The 26,084-nt window shown below is 41.3% G+C and overlaps 1 protein-coding gene across 2 annotated transcripts in view; it reads right to left on the bottom strand.

Annotated features, from left to right (window-relative positions):
• Positions 1-3,462: 3,462 nt before the first annotated feature.
• Positions 3,463-26,084, bottom strand: part of LOC121624553 (potassium voltage-gated channel subfamily C member 1-like) — a 47,378-nt gene continuing 24,756 nt past the window's right edge. The window contains exons 3-6 of one of the 2 annotated variants that reach the window (XM_041962314.1): positions 20,149-21,130; positions 18,523-18,717; positions 17,508-17,636; positions 3,463-3,696 (exon numbers count right to left, since the gene is read on the bottom strand). In XM_041962314.1, coding sequence (XP_041818248.1) covers positions 17,515-17,636; positions 18,523-18,717; positions 20,149-21,130 — 1,299 coding nt within the window. In that variant the 3' untranslated portion in view covers positions 3,463-3,696; positions 17,508-17,514. The remainder of the gene's footprint in view (positions 3,697-17,507; positions 17,637-18,522; positions 18,718-20,148; positions 21,131-26,084) is intronic. The other variant, XM_041962313.1, reaches the window with a different exon arrangement.

Below are 26,084 nucleotides of genomic sequence, written 5' to 3'. Positions count from 1 at the left end.
CCTGTAAAACCTTGAATAGTCTATGTAGTCTACATCACACAACTGAGTCTCATATTCTGGTGAACCTCCAACTGCAATGTACTGGGAATGGACAGAGGACCATTCAGCTGCCTGAGCTGAGCCCTGGACCAGCAGGGCCTGAAACTCGCTTTGAACACCAAACCAAGGTCGAGGTGCTTGGAGAGCACTCAACAATGAGACATTTTTTTTTTTTATTTTAAGTCAATCTCCCCTTGGTGGACACTGGTATCTCTCATCCTCTCTTTCTCGCAACACTTAAAGTACGTCACTGACATCATTTTGGAAGCTCTGGGTCTCTTTGATTGGTGCTCACATGACTGCGTGTGCTGTAACGAGCTGCCAACTAGCCAGCTGGATAACGGTAACTCCACGGGTAATGACAGACGCGAAAGACCTGACCACCTAAAAAAAAAAAAAAAAAGAAGATGAGCTACCTCTACACACTCATGCCGACACTGCGAGTGCGAGTAGTTTTCAGTTGCCTCTCGGAGGAAGACGTTTCTGCTCTACGACACGGCACAGTGTTCATATTTATCAAGACTGGATTCATGACAGACAATGACGGGAGGCTAAGGGGATATGTCAAGACTCTGTTCCCCCATTGAGAGATTATCAAGTCATAATGCATGCGTTTTTTTACACGTCACTGTGAGGTGTTCACATTATCGTTGTCTATATACTAGAATTTATTATGTTAGAAAGAAAACTGCAAAACACCTACATCCACGCACACTATCGACACACCTGAGTCCTTTAAACCACACACAAACTTTGGAATGGCAGTTGGTTCCATGCAAACCTGAAATCTCTCTTGATTGTTCGCCAATGGGAAATATTTCATAGTCTGTTATTGGTCTTTGTTGGATAACCCGCACTTGTACTCCCATTTTTCTACTTAGGACTAGTGGAACAGAACTGCCCATCCCAGCAAAATCCCGCCATGGGACATCCAAGGCCTGCACGAATCTCTTTAACACGGAGGCGTTGAAGACACTCTCAAGGTTCTCCGTTTGCCCTGCTACAATCATGTGACAACTCTTGTATTATTGCCAAAGGAAAAAAAAAAAGCAAACGATGGGAACTAATCAAGCAGTCAAAGTTGTGGGATGGAGAGCGGTTGTGTTAGAACTGCTGCTACGGTAGTTGTGCAAATGATTCAAGGAGGAAAACACAGACTTCTAACAGCACACGTCCCCTGCGCAGGCGCCATAGCTCGGCACAGTCTCGAATGATCGCTGTTGGTCGAATGGTTGGAAAACAAACGGCTCGATGCACAACAAAGCAAATCTATGGCGGCGGTCGAAAAGACCGGAATGAGGAATGTAGGGCAGTAGTAGCAGAGAGATTTCATCAAACAAAACATATTCAGGGTGTACTTTGCAAACATACATGTTTCAATATTCACATTTTTTTTACTTTTCAAAACAAAATATAGCTCTTCTCTTTCATTATAATCTTTTTTAAAACATTAATTGCATATAACATTTTTTTAATTCATTTTATATATACTTTTTTTTTGTATCTCTAGCACCCTTGTCTTCAACTAAGGGCTTGCGGAAAAGACAGTCATGCAAAGTAGTCATGCTGGTAAACAAAGTTACAAAAATGCATTTTCTTTTTTTTAAATTTTTTTTCATTTGTTTATCTCAGCGTCCGCTCCTTCGTCGTCCTTGTGTCTTTGTAGGCAAGAGTCTGTCGTTGCTCACTGTCTTTCAGAAAGAAACACTTTCCCGGTGCTTGTGGGGATAAAAGCTTCGCCAAAATATTCACTTCCCATCTTTTTTTTTCCAGGACTTTGACTCCATTTCATGATGCCAAATCTTCCATCAACCCTTTCATCAGATTTTTTTTTTCTTTCTTTCCTTCACCATGGACCTTTTTCTGCACCGGAACTTCCTCCGAAGCCATGGATAGTTGATTTGTTTATCAAAATATAGATTTGTTCTCTTTGTACACTTCCTCACTCGCTCTACTCTTGGTCCGTTTATTCTCATTTTCCCCTTCGCCTAAGGCTCCCCTGATGGGCCATCCTTATCTTGACATCGACTTGCCTGTGGAGCAGTCGTTGGCAGCAAGAGGGACAAGAGAGAGATGGGGCAGTATTCATCTGGGGATTCTTGTGCCTGATTGGCAGTGTCGGCCTTTGTGTCAGCGGGAACGTTCATTCGATTGGTCCCTTTTAGAATGATAACGCATCATTTCCAGCTAATGGATAGTTTTAAGTGACGTAGAAAGTGTTCTTGTGGCAGGAATGTTCTTTTCCTTGTAACGTAACAGGCAGGCCGATGTCCCTCCACACTGGAGAAAGGCTCGTCTCTAGGACTCCTGTTTTGCCTCCTTTCGTCAGTCTTTTTGCTCCACGTGACTGAGCTCTGCGTCAGTCAGACATGGGAAAAACACTCGTGATATTTAAATGTGCATACAGGGATGGGATGCTAGTGGCAGTTAAAGGACTGAGTTCTTTTAAAGGAATGACTTTGTACCAAACGGAGGCAACGGCCAGTATGAGGGCGAGTACAAACCCCATCCTAAATGGAACAGTTCTCCTAATCTACTGTACATTACAGAAGGTCATTCAGCAAGTGCATGCTACAGGACCTTTGGTATCCCACATGGATTTCTGGGCAAGCCCATGACAGTACATGAGAGATAAAGAGAAGTCTTCTTCCGCCATTGTCTTAATGTTTCCGGTGAGTCGAAATGTACAGTAAACGCTCTACATGGCCAGTTGGAGCTGATGCTACATGTGCTTCGTTTGTTCAGCTTCATGGCTAGTGCTGTTTCTGATTATCTCAGCACTTGTGACGAGGGCAGTGTTTCAGTCTGATAGAAGTGAATGGAAGACATAAGTTCAGTGGCAAACATGCTATACAAGTGCTAAAACTTGAATGAGGGACTATAGTATGGGTGTTGTTAAATACTGTGCATTTGTGATTGATTTTATACACACTGTTTGTATTTAGTGCATCTTTTCTTTCTTTTTTTTTTGGGGGGGGGGGGTATCAAGTGTTTTAGTGAGTTAAGACAATCCTTTGTCTCTCATGTACTCTGTTTTTTTTTCTTCACTTGACAGGAACCCAAGAGGAAAATGACATCTAAAAGATCCTTTGAATGCATAAATTCTTCCCTCTTTGAACCGTTGATGGATTGAGTCAAGTTATTTCCCAGCCAACAAATGCTACAATATGTTAGCAGAGATGCTACATTGTTCGTTCAGTCCTTTGTGAAGACAAGTGTTTGTTTTTCGGAAACTGGTGAAGTTGCTCAGTTGTTCAGCACTGTAGATGGTACTGAGTTGGTCATCGCACAAGATGGCGGTTATAATGTTAGAGATATGTCATCTGGAATGTGTAATCAGGAGTCCGTTTCTCTCCCAAAGTGTGTCAGTGCAATGCTCAGTCAAAAAAAAAAAGGGGGGGGGGGGGGGGGTCAGTCAGACAGTTGTCGAAAATGTGGTCGGAGTTCCAAGAGGCTGCTTTGGTAACAACGTGAGGAGCAGACCATAAGATTTTTTAATTCACCGTTAACCTCTGGTCTCTCTCTTGTCACCCCAAAGATCTCCTTTAAACTGTCCATCCGCGTCACACCTGTCGCTTACGTGGCTCCCGCCGCAAATTTGTGTTTACCGCTTACTGACTCCTCATTAGAGAGAAGGCGAATGCTAGAAACTTAACACTGTGAAGACAAGAACAGAAAGCCATTAATATTGTGTTCGCAGAAAACAAACATGCTTTATGAGTTATGTTCAGTGAAACTTATATAGAACAACTTATAACACTATGTATAAGCACTCGTATCTACAGTAGATTGGTTTGTAGAAGAAGTGCTCAACTAATACAAACCAATCTTGGACATGAATTGATTTTTCTTGGAATTTGCCAATTACATGGATTTCCAAAACACAGTTCCATAGTGTTGCTAATATTACAGTACAATAAGGAAGTAATCAGATTACTATTACCTGCAAACTGCTGGTTAACTGTGCAAGTTAGAATGAAGTGCACAAATTTTAAACTGCAAAGACAACTCTAGCACAGTTCAAAACATACAAACAGAGAGTTGGCACATTAGTTGTTCTAGAGGAACAAAATCAAGAAAATGTGACAGGAAAACTGCTGGCTGACAATATCAGAAAAACAAACAACAGAGTGAATGAAAGAAGCTGCCAGCCAACCGACCAGCACCGCGCTCTCAAATCTAGCCAGATATACCCACCATCTTTACAGGAGTGAATCATGTGCAGTGCATCTCAAAGCCAACGAGACTAGGTGATAGTAGGACGATGACTAGTTTTTTGCTAGTGTGTGTGTGTGCAAACATTTCCATTTGAATGATATGTGCGCTTCATGGAAAAACACATTGTTGACAGATGGACACATACAAACATACTCAACACAACTCATGGAGTTTTCTCATTCAGTTCGGAGTGGAATTCAGGAGGCCGAACCCCCAAATGAAGCAATGCATCATGCAAACACAGGTGCAAATTCAAGAAGTTGTTTGCCAACAACGGCAGGTTGAACATTTTTAATTCTTCGCCTGCTGTGGTGGCAAACAGCTCTTGCATCGCACGTGCCGGCATCGTGCATTCTTTGCTGGGGGATTAAACACAATTAAACACGTGTTGTGGTCTCGCCAACCAACCGGACAGAAACATTATCCTTTTACTGCAGCTCTTCCCGTCTGCTCTTCGTTCACCCTCTTGCTCTGTCAATTTCCACTTTACAGTTGCAGTTTTCTCCAGAGAAAAGCTGTTCGCAAGACAAGGAACTGCAGCTAACATGACAAGGAAGAGTCAGCACCTATTAATCCAACCCACCATGGCTGCTCACCCATTAAGCATAGACTTACTAACTGCATGCCACATCATGTGGGTCTTATTAAGATCAACAGGAATGTGAAATGTCCCAAATACATTCACACAAAATCAGAAATAAGTTCATGGAGTATTGGTGCCAGCTTTATAAAATCCTGTATACACTTTTTCTGTGTTACGCTTCAGTGTTCACAAAATCGTGCACATGTACACAAGTCTAAAGACATTATCCATTATTTGATACTAACACACCACTGTTTGTTTGGACACAAACCAGACTTTTCCTGTCTTTTTCTGCCTTTGTTCTGGCACCATTAACATCCTGACACAGTGCCAAAGCAGCCTTTGTGTTGCTACACACAGACATTATTTGGGCCACTGGTGTGGTAAATCAGAACAGCTTACTGTTCATGATACTAGTAGGTCAAAGTGATGATCAAGTGTACATCATCCTTATTCCCACTGCACCAAGTGTCATCAAGTGTCTTGATGTTGTTGTTGTTATATAAGATACTTTGACAGTTCTGAGCTCTATGGTGTTCTTAAAAGACCAAAACTCCAAATAACTGTCGTTGAAGTCATTGCTCTCTTTGCTATATGGCTATATCACATTAGGCTCAGCTCCATAAGTTAACATTGACGTGCAGTCTAACAGCACTTGTATATAAATGCCAGTTTTTGTGTGGAAAGTGGTGCAAGCATTCTTCTAATATATCTGGTCCCTGGTGCCAATTAAAGATTAACAGTCCTGCTTCTATATGTGTACAAGAGGAGCGATAGTGGTTTTACCTCAATGTGCCCAACGTTCGTTTACTGCTTTCCATGATATGATATGATTTAGTGGACATTACAAGCTTCTTCTTAATGCAACACCATATTATGCACCATTTAACAGACATTAAGAGGCTTATCTTCTCATTACACAATTCAGAGTTGATCAAACAGCATTTTTCCCCCTTTGCTCTCACAAATTAAAAGACTGTACTTGCAGATCAACAGCATTTAGTATTTCTGTGCTTACTAAGTGTAACAGTCTCTGCAAGTCTCTTTTTTCAGGATACACTCGTAACAACCACTGAAATATTTACATTTCATGTACATTTATATTCAGGAGAATACAGTGCATTTACCCCATGTAAGACCAGAGCTTGTCAGACCCAAGAACGCACTTTGAATTTTCCTTGGTCATTGCAGCTGAATTAATTATAGTACACTTTAAAAACAACCAGGTCACCATACAATAAAACAAGAAAGCAACATTGTTTTTGACATACACAGGTAATATGTATGTGTATGTATGCAGACAGCCTCGTTCTGTCACTACGCAGTGTTGTTAGGTTAGTTTGCACTGAGCAGTTAGCTGAACAAAACCATGCACCTTTCTGACGACATACATATTAAATCAGTCATCTGTTGGAGTCATGTGTTATGAAACTTCCTGCCTCACACTCACAAAGTATACATAGATATATTCATTTCATATGACTTTAATGTATTCACATGTGTAGATACAGATATGTACATATTCAATTATTACCACTGACCTATTAAGCATTGCTTCAAAGGTTTAGCTAGTTAAATCTAGCTAGTTTGCATTAACTCCTAAATTGACATCAGAGCCTACAGGGGCCTCATAGAGGCACTTACAACATCTGCCTGTTTTGTTTACTTAAACAATGTTTACATCAGAGTGTTCTAGGTGATTTGCATTGGCCACAAATATGTGATATGATTCTTTAAAATCAACAGAACCACAGTTATGACATTCTTCAGATCCATTTTGATACAATAAAAAAAGCAAATAAGAACCAATACGCTACTTCTACTGTTCAAATTAAAGCGGTGGTGTGCGAGATTGTGTTATTCCTCTCACCCGTCGTCAGTCGATCGTAGCATTAAAGAAAAACATTCCACTGCAGAAATACAGCACAGGAAAAATTGACATTTTCCTTGACTGTAACAGAAAATGTACATTCCAAATAAAGAGGCATACCAGTAGAATTCAAGGTATCTGCAAACTGTAACATCCACATTGTGGAGTCATTTCAAGATCATATGGTATGCATGTGCGCTTAAAAGGTTTGATGAGGTTCTGTGTGGACTAAGATTAGCTTTGAGGATTGAACCCAGGCCAATCAACATGTGTCGCTTTACACTTCCTCACAAATTCTTCTGCAAGTTAAATCAATTGAAAAACATACTATCCCAGAGTTTCCCTGCCTTCCCTAAGTTCAGGTTGACATTATCCATTAAGGAGCTGCTGTCAGAAATGCTTGGATTCACTGGAGAAACAAAGCTCTGCATGCTGTTTCAAATATTTTCAGACAACACTAAATTATTGTATTTTTTTCTGACATCATAATGGTGAAATGTGACAACACTGAGTATAAGCACGACTATTAGCAACTTCAGTCTGTGCGATGGCCTTCAAAAACCCGTATCAGACGAAGCCAGGCAAGCATTAGTTCTTGCAGTGACTGTATGTTAGGATCTATCCTAGATGAGACAGTTCAGCTTTGATAAACCTGCAGTCCACAACTCATCTTCAATCATAGTACTGCATGTCTAAGTTCTCAAAGTTTAGGGGTCTGGAAGCACGTTGATTCTTAGACAAAATGGCATCAGGACCATTGATTGTGACAGTATCAGGACCTGCCACTTTTTTTAAACAAGTATGGAAATACTCTCCCTTTACACCTGCAAAAAATTGTTGGTTCTAAAGCACTTACAGTTTTTCTGGTGATTTCAGTCTTAGTACATGTTAACGAACTTAAGGACAGTTAAATACAACATCGTATCATCTAGACAAATGTTATTTTTAGACAATCAGTGGCACAGAAAAGTCATTCCTCACAATGAAATACACATTACCAGTACAAGTGAAGAAAATATAAAACCATTACAAAACATAAACAATTAAAAATGGCAGCCACAACATCGAAAAGTCGGAAGGACCAGTAAGACCACATTGACTTGAAATAAAACAAGTCAAAATGGCTTTGTACACTTCAAGAACAGCAAAATCAAACATAACAAGTAGACTGCCTAGGAAGTCTGTGCGTTTTGAAGATTTAAAATAGATCTGCATATTTACATGTGTGTGCACAGCATGTTTTCCAGCACTAAAATAATATTGCATGTTTATTGCATATGTGAATGTGGTATTATTTTTAAAATCTTTTTTTGCTCAACTTTTAATGCAAGGATGACAATCTGAGGAAGGACCTCAGTCACAAAAATAAAAGCTAGAAATTGCCTAGAAGAGATGGCTTATTTATGGATATTGAGGGAAATGGTATATTGCTACCACTTTTTTCAAAGATTAGCCAAGAGATTGCACTTGTTTTCTTTTTTACTGTTTTAGACAAACATTGAAAAACAAAAAAAATAATGGAAAAAATGTATAAAAAACATTAAAAGTGAAGAAGAAGCAAAACATATTTAGGAAAGCTGAACATCCTTTGTTTGACTGGGTGGTCTCACATGTTCAATAATATATGCCAGCATGCAAACTTTTAAGGTTAGTAAATTAACAGTGACCGTTAGTAAAGTGCATTTAATAATTCTAACTATATAATGAACTATGATGTCATCCATAGCTGACTTTATATCTCTTGTACTTAGTTTATTAATCTTTAAGTAAATTTCTAAATACATTTGATTTAGATTTCTTTGAAAAATTGTAGGAATACATGTACATATTTCATTTAGGTAACTGTCCTCATAAGCACACAGTCGTTTACTATCATCAAATATAAATGATTAAAGTGTGCTCCTTCGCCGAAGACTAACCCTAACCCTAACCCGCAGTTAGCATGTAGCGCAGCAGGAAGTGCTAGTCGTGACGTCTTCAGCTGCCTAAATGTTAACCAGTTTCAAACACTAAAAACGCGCTAAATCTGGTACTTCACTGCCGGTCTGCCTTTGTGAGCACAGAGTCAGGTGGGCTGATAAGGTCTATGTATCAGTTTGAGGCTCTGCATTATGTGACAGTAGGTCATTCTGTGTTGCTAACAAGCTATCGTGTCAGAAAGCTAATGCACTTCAACAAAAAGCAAGAATGGATGCTACATAAACAAAAACATCCTGAGCTTACTACTCATCAGGCGACTGTGAGGACTCTGAACGCTTCGAGTAACGAGCTAACATTAGCCCACGCGCCGCGCTCGATCACATGACTTACACATTTTAATGGTCCCTCCAGCTAACCTCATCCTGCCCACTATGATTGTTATAACTGCATATAAGATGATAATGATACGTATATATGAATGTATTGGGCAACATGCTTTTAACTGGCAAAAAGAAGTGACTGAATGGACCTTTAAATGTGTACTGTAAGGTAACAATTGCATATATGGGATCTGAAAACGAACTACAGTTTTCAAAAGTCATGTTAGGCTGCACAGTTGATATAGCTCTTATGGTACAATACTTCTCCTTTATGTAATTTCTTTTCATTTAAGCTACAATTTAGTTTTTTTTTGTTCTTTATCATTGCTTAGTTCTGCTGTGTAAACATAAAGTGTCCAAAGGTGTCACAATGGTGAGATACAAAATGAAGTGTTAACACTGAGACTTATAGAAGCCAAATCTGTTTTTTTTTTCTTCAGAGAGAATTACCAAAATTATGTCTACACTGTACATACATCAATATTTCACAAAAGACGGAAAGTAGAAACATATCCAACATCAATATAATCTATGAATGGATTTTTGTCTTTGGCTAAATGAATTGAAGCATCTTGTTTTATGGTCACTTCTCTGGACAGTGTTGTGAGCTCTGTTTTGTTTGGTCCAGAACATTTAAAAATGGATGTCCATCTACACACTTAATTCTAAAATGTGACTGTGCACATGTTTCATGTTTTCATAGCGTTTCTTTAACCTCTGACACTATTTTATTCACTAACCAATCCAAATACATATATTTTTTTAATTTTCTTCTAATAATTGAAAACTGTATCCTTAAAGCTAAAATTTGTATCTGACCCCATCAGCTAACCCGATGCATGCATCATAAACCATTAGTTTCACAAGACAAGAGGTCGTTCTTTCTACATTCAAGTTCATCCTATGTTATTGCTATTGTTTTTGCTCGGTGTACAATCCAAATGGAGGCTTCAGGGCGATCAGTCCATAGCTAATCCACTGCATCTCTTATCATCCAATCATGGACATCCTTTCTGCTACAAAATGGAAGGGATGGGGGAGCGACAGCGGCGCAGTGGTCCTGGGGCCTCATAGGTTTCAAAGGGTGGGCTAGTGATAGGAGCGAGCCGCAGCGATGACCCAGCCATTCCCGATATGTTATTGAGACTGCGAGATTTCTCGTAGCCTGTTGCTTTATTTCCACAATTGATTGATTCATTATATTAGATTTTGTGTCATTGTTTTGATATTGAGTGCAAATCAAAGTAAAAGGAAATCATAGTTGAAATGTTTGGCCGTGTTACGAAAAATTGTCCGTATCCAGGTGGTTTATTATGAAGGTAACATAGTATTGAAAAATGAACATGAGGTTTAAGATGTTATAAGGAGAAATCGAAAAGAAAAGAGAACAAATTAAGGATAAGAGATTGAAAAAGTTACCAAATCATAAAGACATATAAAGGACAGACGAGGACAGACACAGACAAGACAGACAAGACAAGACAAAACAAGAAAATGCGAGTTATGATATGCCTTTTTTTTTTTCAAAACAGAAAAGCAAAAGATTCTTAGATATTAAGAAATTTAACACCTGTAATAGGCCCATTGAATAAAGCACCCAACATTTTATCATGTGCAGCGTAATGTGCAACATTCAGGTGTTTTAGACAACTATTTGGCCAGAACTATGCCCTTTTACAAAAATACACAGTAGCAAATACTCAGATATCACTGATACAGGAGTTGACCATGTGAAGTTTTAGGTGAAAAAGCTCAGAAATGTACCTCTAATGAAGTTATGTAGAATAATTAATTGCCTTGCATTACGCTTCATAAGCAGCCCTCTTAGTATTTGCTTTTGGTTCCTGTAAACTTCAAATGGCCAACACAAAAATGTTCTCCCTGCAACACTCAAAACCACTTCCTTCACCCGGTAATCACATCCTGTAATGGAGATCAGTTCACATTTTGTTTACAGTGGGAAATGACACACAGCCCGATAGCATGATTTATTGAAAAATCACTTGTGCAAGTGAAACTGAAGAATAATGCCTGGTGCTTCTTACCGCTAAAGGTATGTTTACAGTAACCAATCTATCCAAGACAATAACACATTAGCCTTCGTGTCCTTTCCCGCTGTATCTTTGGTGTGTAACACAGCATGCAGATGTTGAATTCAGCCTGCAGGAAGCAGCCACTGAGTAGGTAGTGCTGTGCTGACGGAGTGTTGTTGCATCAGGTGAGGTGAAAAACACCATTGGTAGGTAGCAGTTAATCTGTCCCAACAATGGCTCACTGGCCCATAATGGGTGGAGTTTTACAGTTTTGTCAGGAATGTGCTACATTAGCTGAAAGTTGACTCAAAATTATCAAGCTTTAATGTGTATTTTAGTCAAACTCCAACCACCATAAGGCCACGGTCAGACAACAAAGAACACCCATTGGTTCAGCATGACGCCCTTTGTGCCTTCCTGCTAAAATGGAAAAATACGGCAAAACTCCACCACTCTGTATTACGCATCGTTCGAGCCGACCATAAATAAAAGTCCTTTTTTATTCTGACTCGCTCAGGCACATTAGTCGGATGGCAACTCAGTAAAATATTGATGATGCATTTTCACTGGGTTTCTAAGGCCACATCTCACACAAAGATTTATGGGAGGTTGTCTGGCCAACCCGTTGTGCTGCTTCATTCTCAAGTTCAGTTCCAAAAGTATTTTGTTCATATCAAATGTATCAAGACAAATTGTCAGGTTTCCATAACAACCTGACAACTACAACAATGCCTGCAACTGAACGCTGACAAAAAATCTTTAGTATGCATCTTAGTTTGTTTCCACTGTTAATGGCGGACTCCGCCATTTCCAGGAAATGATGCGTATGCGTGCAATCCATATTAATGTTAGCTCTTTTATATCAAGCCCACTGTTAAGTATTTCCTCTCTAAGCCTGTGTCAGAGCTACATTAAGTTTCTGCTGATGCAACTGCTGCCGCTTCACATGAAAAGCATTAGCGCCAACTGTGATCCGTTTATCAAAAATGTAAACAAGACAGTCGTATTTATCAACAGGCTGCACACCCCCAACTTCTCATCAGGGTACCCACAGGTGTCGCCAAGGACTGAAATCTTAAACGTTTAACTTATCTAAATTAATTGAATGTGCAGCTGGTTAAAACCAAAATGCTAACATTTAATATAATCCCATAACGCCTTGTTTCAGCTAAATTGTAAAATTACTAGCACATTTATTCAACTGCTATAGCAACGTGCTAACAGCTCATAAGAGAGTGTTTTATGCCACTGATGTTATGCTACAACTTGCTTTGCTTTGCTTGGGTGCCATCTTTGATTAACAATGACGAATGCCCTGCAGATATGAATTATGGGAGGGCACAAGAATAATGTTGGGAAGCCCATATATGAAGTGACTAAAAGATGTTTAATTTCACTGAGAATTTCCTTTGGGTCTATTCTACTTAGGTCAACACTATTTATTACGAACTTCAACCATACTAAGATCTTTACTATATTTTGATGGCTCTGGTGCTTTGAACGAATGTCTTCCATTTGGCTCTTTTTAGTCTGAAATCATAGGATTTAAAACACTTGTCAAGTGCAATATGAGTAAAACATAATCAAGAGAATAAAAGAATTCCCATCTCTTGATTAGATGAAGGTGAAACTGATGAATAATAATGTAGAAAGGTCAGTAACATGATTCTGATGATTTTCAGATAAACGCAGTCACATTTACAATCAAAGTAGCTAAAACTTTTAGTCCCAGGAACTACTTTCCAAAGAACTAAAAGGTTCAGCCCATTGTTGTCTGCATTTCCATCGCAGTCTAAACACCCATGTGGGGTAAAAGAATGGCCCTGGAACTAAGTTCAGAGTCCCTGTGGTGGAAATGCAGTGAGCTCCTCCAGAGGCTCCAAGTCTCTGGGGAAAGTTCCTGCAGCGGAAACGTAGCTTAAGTGATCGGCTTGGTTGGCCGCTTTGCAACCAAAAGCTGATTGGTACATTAGTTTGCTATTGCTGATGTATACTGCTCAGTAAAATCCAAGACAAGGAGAGGTTTCAGAAATTACAATAAAAACGCTTATAAAGTTAATCATGTCTCAGCCACTGCAGTCTGTCACGGTCTGCTAGCTGCCTCACTGTTCTAAGTAGTGTATTTACAACATCAACAGTGGTCTTGTGTCCTGGGATTGTCTATCAGGGGAAATGGTGAGTCTGGCTGTCACTGTATTCAGTGATGACATAATTCCTTGACGAAGTCACACTTAATTTGCACTGTGGAGGGAGTGCGTACCTACCTACAGTCAGACTTTAGTTACACTTGCACTGCAGTGGCGGCCTAGGGATGGGATGGAGAATGAGTGTTAATCACATAAGGAGGAAGTTATGGAGAAGGAAGACACAGAGGAACAGAGAGGAAAAAACTGCAAATATTCTCACCAGACTGTTCACCAAGGAAATCATTACGTAAAACTAAATAGAAGGCAGAGAACTACTCGACCACCTGTGTTACCTAATGCACACGTGTCCTATAATTTTGCGTTAGCTTGCTGTGGATGCCAAAGATCAGTTCGGACACTATTCTCGGCATGGCCACACACTGTATCATTCTTACATGTGATCAATTGCCTGTTAAAGATGGTATGATCTCCTGTTACACCATAATGAGATGTATGGATCGCTTCACGAACATTACTGAAGCCACAATGTGTCCACACAGTACCTGGGATGTCTTCTGGGGAAACTAGATGACATGAAACTGTATCCTGCATCCTCTTGTTAGCCGCATGTAGGTCACACAGACCTATATGCGTCAGCTGTTATCATTAAAGCTCAAATGCATTTAATATTTTATATACGTACTTCTCATATATAAACATAAATATTTATACATACATACCGCACATATCATGTGCCGTTTCTTTTGTAAGGTAAAAATCTGGCTCGGATGCAAGGATATTTGCAGAGTTGTGATGAGGCAACATCGTAGGAAACACAGTGATATTATTACACACGTCAGAACATGCATGACAATGTAGAAGACAAGAGAACAATGACAAAGAGGAGGACACTGACAAGCGTTGTCACATAAAACGCGCTTTCACACGAATGGCTTTATAGAAGAAAGCTTTTAGTAGTTACTTTTACAGTTAGTGTGTTTTATTTGGTCGGAGCCTGTTCGACAGAGCCACTTTGGATGAAAAACTGTCGGGACAAATAATTTTGGGTGAGATCAGATATGTTTTGGTGGCCAGGAAGTGAATATATTGGTCTTGTAATTCAAGAGACAATCTATCCGGATCAATATGATAATTATGAACAGGTTTATTACTAATTATAAGGGTGGGATGAAATGTAGCTGAGGAAAAAAAAAACTGCTTAAAAACAGTTTAAAAATAGATGTATACACAATATTTATTATGTATTTGTTAAACCTAAAAATTGTATTAAATAGCAATGCAAAATATCAATTTATGAGTGGTGAAAGCTTTTCTATTTTTTGGGTAAAAAATACATAAAAAATGTTCATATTATGGGTTTGGTTTTATATCATAATGAGCTTTTTATGGCAAATAAGTCCTTGAGCCAGTGAGATTTGTGCCATTTTTATGCTCATTAATTTCACTGTTTTGTTGCCAATTTCCTTAATCATTCCAATTAATAGAGGACAGATCGTAGGTGATGGTCAAACGCTAAGGAGAACACAGGAAGAACACAGGGGAAGCCGAAACTTCAAACAACAAAACGCAATTGTACAAAACTCAAAGACATTAAGAAAAAAAACCAAACCATAACCACAGACAACAGGAAAACACGTGAGTTCAAAATAAATATAACTTGATCCTATTCACAGTGATAAAAGATAAAGCATCCACACTACAACACATGAACACAAGTCTCTACAAAACCAGTACATAAAACTCCACAAATGAAAGATGTACACACCATGTTAGAAACAAAGCACATAAATCATCACAAAAACCCAAGAAATAACAGAAAAAACCACTCATACACACAGAGTGAGGAACTGAAAGAAGAGAGAGAGACAAGAGGAGGGAGAGAGACAGAGAGAGAGAGACAGAAACAAAGGAGACCCTTGAGGGTCTAGAGGAGTGATTGGGAGTGGACAATCAAAGGGGTGATTGACCGTTTGACCTTGGTGAGACATGCACATTGCAGGAATCGTAGGAAGTTGAATGGCCAACAATCAAAGAGAAGAAACCGACAAGCTCATAAAACAAGTTGGCAAACACATCTTATGCGTGTATCTACGAAATTAACCACAACGGAAGCACACAAGAATGAGTTTTAGACTGCATGAGAATCCCTCTTTAAAAACAAGGAGGAGAAGGTTAACTGACATGAAGCCAGCAGTTTTTTCATTTTCTTGATACTCAGTGCTGTTTGTCTTCTCCTGAATCACAGATGTTTCGAAGTGATTGTTAGGCTGCCTTCTGTTTATTGTGTGAGAGGTGGACTACACCCTGGACAGGTAATACAGTATGTCTTTCATAGAGCTATCAAAAGCTTCAGAAACTGTAATCTCTTTCTCTGGTGAACATATTAACATGCACTAGTTAGGAAACAAGGACCTTTATAGATCCCCAACCTCAATATATGAATTGCAGTGTACAACTTTTCCTGTAAGATGCCAGAACCCTGCAGCATCATCCGAGTGACTCCAGCGCCTCTCTTCTTCAACGGACTCCTGATTTGCTTTAAAGAGGGATTTTTTTTATAGCACCTAAATTGCACTTTAAACATAAGAACCACTGAAACTGAAGCAATGTCAGGGACCTGTAACTGAAGGGCTCGGACAGCTCAAGGTTTGCTTACCTTAGACAGTGTGTAGCCACTTTTCAATCAAATCTGTCAGAGCGTTTGCATGTCTACTCGCTCAGTAAGTGTTTCAGTCCCTGAGTGCAGATTATAATCCTTTTGATTTCTATCCAGGTCTCCACAGCACAAATACAAAAGGTCCTGAACTTTGGACTACACTCGGCACTGAAAGCACAGATACATGGTCTAGGGAGTAGTATTTCAGATCCATTACACGCTCACATCGCAGTATTTCTTAAGTAAGTATTGCGATAACCTGTTGTTTTTTTTCTTTTCTTTTTTTATAAAGCTGAACACGATAACATCTGAAAATGTTTGCTTGTTTTCAGCGTGCCATGTTTCAAGAGTTACTATCCCTTGACCCGGGTGGCTCCGCTGACCCCAGTGACCTTGAGCCTTGGAAGGATCATCATCGCGCAGCACTGCAGTCAGTGTCACAGCTGAAACAATCAAAGCTGGCCAATTGATTTTACATGAAATACAGCATACGCACATGTAAGCATGCACCTCTTTGAGCATGAAATTTATGCTGGCATAGAAGGAATAAGTTTGTGGCTGAAGACACAGTTGAACCTGTGCATGACTACATGTACATACATAAATGTCTAAAAAAAATATATACAACTGTAAAAAATTTTGTATTTTTCAAGGTATAGCCTTTCTAAATTGCAGTGTGTGCTTTTGTTTGCCAAGGCGGAGGCCCGAGGGGTAGGGAGCAAGACGAATAAACACAGTAGAAGGAAAAAAAAGAAAAGAAAGAAAATTAAGCGACACACGACAGCACAAACACAACACTCAGACGGCATTGAGAGGACAGAGACACAGTGTATAACACGTAAGAATGAAAAAGCCCACATACACACGCGTGATATGACACAACCTGAAGAGAGAGACAACAACAACACAGAGGCACATCAGACAACAACGTGACCCACTGTTCCCGTTCAGTCTTCTGCAGCGTACGTTTTATTAGTTACTGACACAGGACACGACAACTGGGTTATGTTCACCTGAGCTGCCGGGCGTGTTTGCACACGTGCACGCCCACATGGACGCGCTCTCGCACTCAGGAGTTTTAAACTCTCACACAGACACATACACAAAAGTATACACATATTTGTGCGCACTGCTTGTTATTGGTGTATATCACAGTGCAATCCCATTTTCTTTCCAAGGATTTTTTTTTTTTACATCTTGCACATGAGTTCATAAATTTGTATGCAGGTTCATTGTATAAAACACCTCACAAATCAGATGGTGAACCCCAAAATGCCATTTGCCACCCAAACCTTAATATTCAGATTTAAGCACTACCTAGCCTTAGCTCAGCTGTTTGCATCAGTCTCTTTATGTAATACTGAAAGCTGACAGCACACCCTCCACACTTTCAGGCACAGAAGAGACTCCTCACGGGTGACACTTCAAACTCCACTGAACATGTAGACACAACACTGTGGAAATGGTGGCGTATCTGTGATTTGAAGTCATGCATAATGTGTGCAGCTGTGTCTGTGTTAACGTGAGCGCCGTACTGGTGTACTTGTAGAGGTTTGTGCAACTGCAAAACATGCTATGTCACGGAGAGCCAGATCAAAATTTCGGTATGCTTTCAGTCAAAAGTTGACTAAGGGCTCCTTTATTTGGAATTTTTGTGTTACCTCTGGTCTATGGTTTGATCCAGGAGGAGGTGGAGTTTGCATTGAGGTCCTGCTGTAACAGAGACCCTTCCATCTTATACCAATCCTCAGTCAGAGGGGAGTCTGGGCTGGGTGCCAGGGCTGCTGCCTCTAGTTTGTTGTCAACAGGGGAGTGTAAGGGAGTGTTTTGGTGCAGGTTGGTGGCAGTGGTGGTAGTTGGATTGCAGTAGTAAATGAATCAAGGTGACAGGTTTTCATGAGCATGAGGATAATGCACATGGGGTAAAAATAAAATGGGAGGGGAGGTTACGGTGTAGCACAAAGGAAAATAATTGGGAAATGAGGGCATGGGTTTAAGGATGGGGCAGAGGACAAAGGGGGTTAGGAGGGAAAATGTGAGGCAGGTTAGGGAGGGGAGGGGAGGGTGTCAGGGCAAAATAAACAGTAGGATGCGAGGCAAGAGAGAGAGAAACAGAGAGGGAGAAACAGAAGTGACGAGAAGTAAATTAATGCATGGTCAACTGTCTGAGTCCAGAAGACAGAGAAAGACAGAGATCGTTCATGAGTATGAATGAATGTGACACTATGGGACACGGAACAAAATTCACAGACGCCGCGGAAAGATGGAAGACGGAGAGGAAGAGAAAGAAAAAGGAGAGGAGAAGAGGGACAGAAAATCTTGTCTGACAGAGGAAATAAAAACATGGTACCAAGCAGTGATGGAAACACAGAGAATATGAGTGTGAAAAGGTGGAAACAAAGAGAGCAGAGCAGAAAAGCTAAGTGTGTGTGCACGTGTTGCAATTGTGTGACTGACTATGTGTGTATGTTTTGCTGCTAGCTGAGTAGTTGAGGCTTCCAAAGTTAGCTTCATGTGTGTTCTCTCATCCGACCCGCCTTTCCTGAATGTCTGGATCGGATCTTATACATGCAGTTTATGCTTGTAGTATATATGTTGTGCCTGGCGTCTTGCTGTGTGGATCTGTTCACATGACATGTGCGTGTTTATGTGTCCGTCTCCCGGTGTGAAACGTACCTTTCCGCACATTCCCATCTGTGGCACGGAATTCCCTGGTGTTGAGCAGGAAGCAGGCGCGGTCCTGCTGGTAGCGTTCCCTTGTAGGCCCCCGCCCAATAGGGCTCCTCTCGTCCGGGCTCAGCACCTGGTCGATGGTGGGGCAGTCCTCGTTAGCCAGGGCGGCCGAGGCTGCGTCCCCGTTCTGCTTGGAATCTAAAGGGAAGGTGAAGGCAAAGCAAGGTGGGGGGGGGGGGGGGGGGGGGTGGTATGAGAAGACCAGAGAGACGAGCATCTTCTTTAGCAGAAATGCTTCAGAACTTGATGCGTGTTACTTTATTTTAAGTTTGAGAATAGAAAGCAGTAGAGTTTCTGTCACAGATTGTCATTCTGAGGTCTGTAAACAGTTGTGAAAGCATGCAAACAAATAGGATTATTGCAAAATGTTGATACCAAAAAGGAATTAAACACAGTACCATACTAAATACCACAAGTTAGTGCTGAAATATGGTGTCAGTCAATTGATTAACTGATGAGCAGACTGTAAATTGAATTTTTGGATAAAAAAGTTAAAAGTCTTATTGCACATCAGGCTCCGGTAACTTGACATTATTATCTTTTTAATTTAAAGACCAAACAGTTAATCTTGAACCTCATCAGTACATTTATGCACACAGCAGGCCTGAACACTGGCAAAGCGTGAAGTCAGAGGACCACTCTGGATAACTGTCAAGACGAGTGGAAACTAATGTTTATTAATGCTTGGGAATGACTGCTGTAGTGGCCGCCCACACGTTCGCTGAGGCATTATGTTAAAATATGCCACCAAGCGAGTGTGTTGTTCTTGTGCTGGAGCATGTGGAGATGATAGCCTCGGAGCCAGTTAACAGAATTTTGACTAACACAACTTCCTGCTGAAAGATCGGCCGATACAACCTACAAGAAACCTTTTTAGGCTGGATGAAAGCCAAGCAGACGGGATGTAGTGAGAGCACTGATGAAACCAATATTTTCTGGCTCGCTGATGACTAAGGCAGTAAAGTAATGCATTAAAGGTGCATTATTGTTGCATGTGACTGACGCCCTGATGCCGCAGCATGTAAAGAGCAAGCAAAGAGGCAAATTACCTCTCCGCCCCGATTTTACTGCTCATGCCAGAGAGGAAATATGTGGACTCAGCCCAAATTGAGATGCATTAAGCTGTTTTAATAGATGATTGAGTTCATTTTCCTTCCACGGTGTTTGTTTTTCACTGACAGATGGGCGCCTTAAGGCAACTGTGGACCTACCAGTTGATCATAAATTACACATGAGTTCTGATGGCCCAGTGATTTCTCTAGGGCGGATCCAGAATCAGCTATGCATCACTTCTTGATAGCACTCCCGCTTGTTTCTCTTGACTCTTTGGCACTCTAATCCTCCACCGGACCTCTGAAATCATCACTGTGCACGCCCAAAACTGCCACCAGTGAACTGTTTTACCCAGTTGACTTTGGACGTAAACCTGTGACCTGTACAATACAACTTGAACGTTACTCTCCACTAAAATAGAGGAATTTAACACTTGAATATATTCTGTTTCTCGTCTGTCAAGAGATAATATTTGTTGACAAAATAAAGGGAACATGAAAAGCCAAAATCTCTCACCTCTGTTAATCTCTATAATTTCCTCTTGGGCGAGAGGACAGTCACCCCCTATGCCTCCAGACCCCATCACTCCACCCAGGACGTTTCCCAAGAGCCTTTGCGGTGATGCGGTTGCCATAGCCAGGGCATCTGGCTTGCAGTAGTTGGGGGAACCTGGTTGGGGCGCTCGGGGGATGTGTTTGTTCTTCTTTTTGGGCAGCTTTTGTTTGGCCATGGCCAGAGAGTAGTACATGCCGAAGTTGTTGACGATTACAGGTACAGGCATAGCAATGGTCAGCACACCAGCCAAGGCACACAGCGCACCCACCAGCATCCCTGACCACGTCTCTGGGTACATGTCTCCATAGCCCAGCGTGGTCATGGTCACGACAGCCCACCAAAATCCAATGGGAATGTTCTTGAAGTTGGTGTGGGCGCTGGCAGTTGGGTCATCTGGGTCGGCGCCAATTCGTTCAGCATAGTAGATCATAGTGGCAAAGATGAGGACACCCAGGGCTAAGAAGATGATGAGCAGGAGGAATTCATTGGTGCTGGCGCGAAGGGTGTGGCCAAGGACCCGGAGACCCACGAAGTGGCGGGTCAGCTTGAAGATTCGGAGGATACGGACGAATCGCACAACACGGAGGAACCCCAGGACATCCTTGGCAGCTTTGGAGGAGAGACCGCTCAGGCCCACCTCCAGATAGAAGGGCAGGATGGCGACAAAGTCGATGATGTTCAGGGTGCTTTTGAAGAATTCCAACTTGTCTGGGCAGAAGGTGACTCGCAGCAGGACCTCAATGGTGAACCAAATGACGCACACGCCCTCCACGTACGTCAGCCAGCTGTCAGTCACCACCTCGTACACGATCTCCTCGTGGGTCATGTTGCCCACCGTGACGCTCTCTGTCTTGTTGATGATGGTGTTGAAGGCCTCATGCGTCTCCATGCAGAAAGTGGAGATGGAGATGAGGATGAAGAATAGGGAGCCGAATGCCACATACTGCAAGAAAGGAAGCAAACAGGAGAGAGAGAGAAAAAAAGATAGGAAAAAAGATAGGAAGAGGAGGCAGAAAAAGAAGGCGAGGGAAGGAGAAGGAGTCAGTTGCAAATCAATAAAATTCAGCAAGGCAGAGAAAACACAAAAAAGCATGCAGAAAAACTACAGCCAGCAACACCTGGTGGATGTCAGAGCCGACTACACACACAAGTGCTAAATAAATACTAAGCTATGTACGGAAACTGGCCTATTGTACGGAAAATCTCATTCTGTAATGATCACCTTCTGTATATTGAGGCAAAACGTTGCACCCATTCTCAAATGAAATGTTTCACCCAAATCTGATGTGTGTAAGTTGAATTTAAAAACCTGTATTAGAACAGACCAGAAGCATGGTTTGACCCGTTGTGACCAAAGTCCAAAGACAATCAAACTGATTAGCCCTGATCAAATCATATGTGACAATCATAAATGATTGCGATGAACAATGAAGCCATGAAAATAGATGTGCTGTCAGTATCACGTCATATCGTGTACCATCAGAAAATGATGACTTACAGTGATCAAATTATTAATAGAGCTATGAATTAAATCCTTAAGATGTCGACTCATTTGAATATTATCAGACCCTAAATTTGTTTTAAACAAAAAGTTTTGTTTCATATTTATAATATGCTAAGATTGGATTTAAAACATATGCATTTTAAACATAAATACACAGCTCACACACCTCTGGGTGGGGACAGGTAAAGCACTTTAAGCCTTAGTTGCCTGAGACCGACCCAAGAAAAAAAAGTCTTTCATTTTTGATCAGATATACATGACATAGAGAGGAAAATGTATTTAAAAAAGAAGAATGGATTGGAAAAGAATAGAATGATTCTAACTTTGTGGTACTCTGCTGGACATGAAAAAGCTGTAAGCAAAAGATCAATAAATAACTGATAATATCCAGTAAACAGTCCCAACATGAAAGTGAGAAACTCCACATTTCAGTCCCTCAGCTCACTGCGTGTTCTGTGTTGCAAGTGTCAAAAGATACGTTCGGTGAAACTGTCAGAGTGAACTGCAGCTTTCCAGCAAACATACATTTGTTTACAGCTGTGGAGCATGATGTCAGGCCCCGCAACTGCTCGCGTAAGTCGTTCTGAAATCTTTTAACAGTCAGAGAGCAACAACGTCTACGACTTTGATCCATTTTCTGAATGCAGACTGGACGACAGCGGCCCAGAGAAAAACCTCCCGCCCCTTCGTTTGACTGACGGTGCGAGCGAGCTGCAGGTGCAACGCATCATTTACCTGCTGGAGCTGTCTGTTCAGATTAGACTCAGATTAACGTTACATTAAAAGATTTTCTGGATGTTCCTTTGTTAAAATTAAAATTAAAGCTAGACCCAAATACAAAATGCCTCTTATTTTTACAAGCTTATTTCTCTTGTCTCTTTCTTCTAATAGGTTTCACTGTTTATACAAGAGGACATACAGTAAGTCATTTTGTGTCAAAAATATGACGTGTCTTGTCCTTGAGGTGAACTTGAGGTTTACGTGACATGCATGTACGAGGCTTCAGCTACCTTTGCTGAATAGTGGTTGTTATTACTGCCACTGCCTCGGTCCCCTTCCACATCCTGGGACTATTGTATTGTATTATTACTGCTCTTTCCATAAGCGGCAGCGTCTCTATGCTACAATGTCGTACAGATCTATGTTTGCTTTCTCATGTCTGGAACTTTGTCCTCGGGGTAAATTTCCCGGACAGGAAGCAAAGTATAAGTTAAGTCATAACAGCGTTCCACCTCAGAGATCTCTGTTGTTTTCTCACTGAGTTTATTTCCGCTTTTTCATCACTCAGAGGCAATTTTCTTAACGTTGGCCATCTGTGTGATCTGTGTCTATATGTACCCAAGCTTCTTATCCCACTGTAACCCATTCAGTTGTCACTGAATCAATTACAGTAGCGTGATAACACCGGCGTGTGCGTGGATACAGCACATCTTTCCCTCTTGCAGTCCACTCCTACAACCCCTGCAGTGTATTTATAGATGCAGTATACTTTGTGCTTTATCAAATAAATAATAAAACACAGACATGGCCTGAAGAGCAAAAGAGAAAGGTAATTCATACTTGAGTGGAGCACATATATATAAGAAGCCAGAGTGCCCTCGGTGCATTGTGTGTGCGACCGTGTATTTTCGACATCGTGCACTTATGTAACACCAAGAGCAACATACGTATGAGAGGCAGAATCATAACGAAGCAAATGGAGGTGACCAGTTTCAGGTATTTGTCTTGGAAGGTCTCGCTTCTGCCTCTCAGCTCTCCTTTGAATTGGAAATTGGATGAGAGCCTACACATATTTTCTCTAAGTGCCTTCATGAAAGCAACAGACTTAAGACTCTGAGCCTGTATTTACTGAGGAGATTAGCTGACGAGCATTTAGCCAATCAAGTGACCTTCCAGGAAAGTCAGCGATGTTGTAAAAGTCAATCTGAGTTTTAAGTTGTTTTATTTGTTCTTAAATCAGCATTGATGCTTGTGCTAGCAGGTTATTCAGCTTTAATAAAATTCCTTCACAGAAGCAGTTTGAAGGTGCAGTGGGGAAGGCAATCTGGTATTTTTGAGGATGCACTCTCATTGTTTGACAATTTGGATTATCGTGTTTTCTATCCTCTGTTATTCTCACAACCCTCTACCCAACCAGCCAGCACCCCCACACTCTCTCCGGCCTTTTTTCCTCTCCCTCTCCATCTCCCTACCTCTTTTCTCCTCTGCTATGTTTCTCGCTAGTCGGTGTCTGACCTACTTTCTCAGATTGCTGCAGTGCTCTCCCCCCTCTGTATCATGAAAACACACACACACACACTGAGGTTCTCAATCACCCTCCTACCTCTACCCCCATACCAGCCCCTCTGTCCCAGGCAACCAGGATAGCACCAGCGGGACCTGCTCAGGATGCTCCCTCATTGGCTGAGCACCAGAAAACCTTCACATGGACAAATCAGGGCAACGAGGAGAGTTTTGCCCTGAAGTGATCTGCACTTATTTTTTTTATGTAACTGTTGCCACTATTCCTTACGATCACCGTACTGATGTAAGCAATATTATCGCGGTTAGGCTCAGGAGATGAGCAGCACTGGTACTTGTAGAAAGTAATGAGGCCGAAAGGTGTGAGATCTGTCCTCAAAGTGAATTTTTTCATGCTGCAGTGCTTTTAGATCTGACAAATGCTGTCATTACACCTGTGCAAACACACACACACAAACACACACCGCAGAAAATGGCACAAAACTGCAGTAACATCATGTCTTCTATGTAGGCTACACAGGTGGAGACACAGGAGGGGGCGGTCAGGTGGGAGGCAGACCAGACGATGTGGATCCATGCGTAGAGAAGCACAAAGGGAAAAGTTGAAGCAATCCCAAAGAAAGCGAGAGGAAGGTGAGGCCAAAATAGTGAGCATAAAACAAACGCTGGCAGAGGAAAGCATCCCGAGCTAGGCTTTGCTAAGACAAGCCAAGGTGGCTCAACGTTCGGATGATCTCGAAGTGATGTGACTGTGTCGTGCAAAGGGGGCTTTTAAAAAGACAAGGAAGACGACAGAGAGCACAAAGAAACGATGAGGGGAAGAGTGGGTGGAAAAGAAAAAGAGGGAAAGCTATCAGGAGTTTGACGGCTAATAGTAAATGACAGGCCTGAGCCATGAAAGCCACTTCTGTCAAGCAGAGGGACATAGGGACTTCTGTATTTTTCCTACATGTTAGAAAATGTTAGAATCTTGTCCACAATACATCAAAAAGACTCAAGATATGCAATAATGTCAAAAACACCCATTTTGTGACACTAAACCCTGATGTGAGGCCCCAACACAGAAGACCTTGCAGGTGACGTGCTGGACTTTATGCCACGATTAAGATCAAATATTACATACTGTCATAATAATGATCATGTTTAACCACATAGTTCAACATAGTTTTCATTAGGCTTGTGATGCACTGAAAACTACTTTCTAACACCATGCAGATCAGTTTAAGTTATGTCCCGTGCACGTATCAAATCGTTGTTTTCTTTCCAGCTGCAGGAACATACTCCAAACCACGATAGCTCCGGGTGTCAGAACGTAAAGAGGAAAGTGACAGACATGAAAGAGAAAGCAAAAAGCTGATGTGCGCAGCTCACGATGAAAACAAAAGAAATAAAACACAATAGTGTTGATCAGATCTTATCCAGACCATTGGCTCATTTCCTACTCAGACGTCCCTGAGTTAACATACTCCCACGCCAAAACAATGTTTTCTAAGCGCTCCGTCTTTTCTTGTCTCGCTGGTACAGTGTGAATAAAGCGAAGGCGCCAGAGGTTTGTGATTCAACTGCAAAGCCTCTCCTGATGTGCAGGTTTGCCCTCTTTCTCTAAATTAAACTTGGGCGACAGGTGGGGGATCTTATGCACACAGGAAATAGCGTTTCAATCTCAAAACCTGAGACTGAGACACAAAACCTGCTCCTCGACAACAGCGAGGAGGCACACACCAACGAACCTGATCACTGGAAATCAAAAACAACGTGCAAGCCTGAGTAGGAATTAGCACTGGGCTGCAGTTAACATTAGCATGCTAAGTGCAGCTACTGCGCTGTAATGAATTTAACCACGCTATAGTTAAAAGCCCGAATACAATACTGCTGCTGATGAAACAAAGGCTCACTCATGGCTCCAGTAATTAAATCATGCAGTATTTCAAGATGACAGAGCACAGTGGATTACACTGTAGATCTGAACATCAAATCAATATTGATCAATCCATCACAGCAGCCAGCCCTTTTTAAATATGCAGCAGCGTGTCAAGCAGAGATCCGTTGTGTGTGAGGAGTGATACGTTAATAAAAACGTACTTATAGCTGTTCATCAAACCCGCATGTGGCGCACAGGTGTGGATGAGCCTGTGTGTACACTGCATGTGTC

Source organism: Chelmon rostratus, chromosome 21, assembly GCF_017976325.1.
Source record: "Chelmon rostratus isolate fCheRos1 chromosome 21, fCheRos1.pri, whole genome shotgun sequence".
NCBI lineage: Eukaryota > Metazoa > Chordata > Actinopteri > Chaetodontiformes > Chaetodontidae > Chelmon > Chelmon rostratus.
The sequence above is the reverse complement of the archived record's forward strand: the minus strand, read 5'-3'. Positions and strand labels throughout refer to the sequence as shown.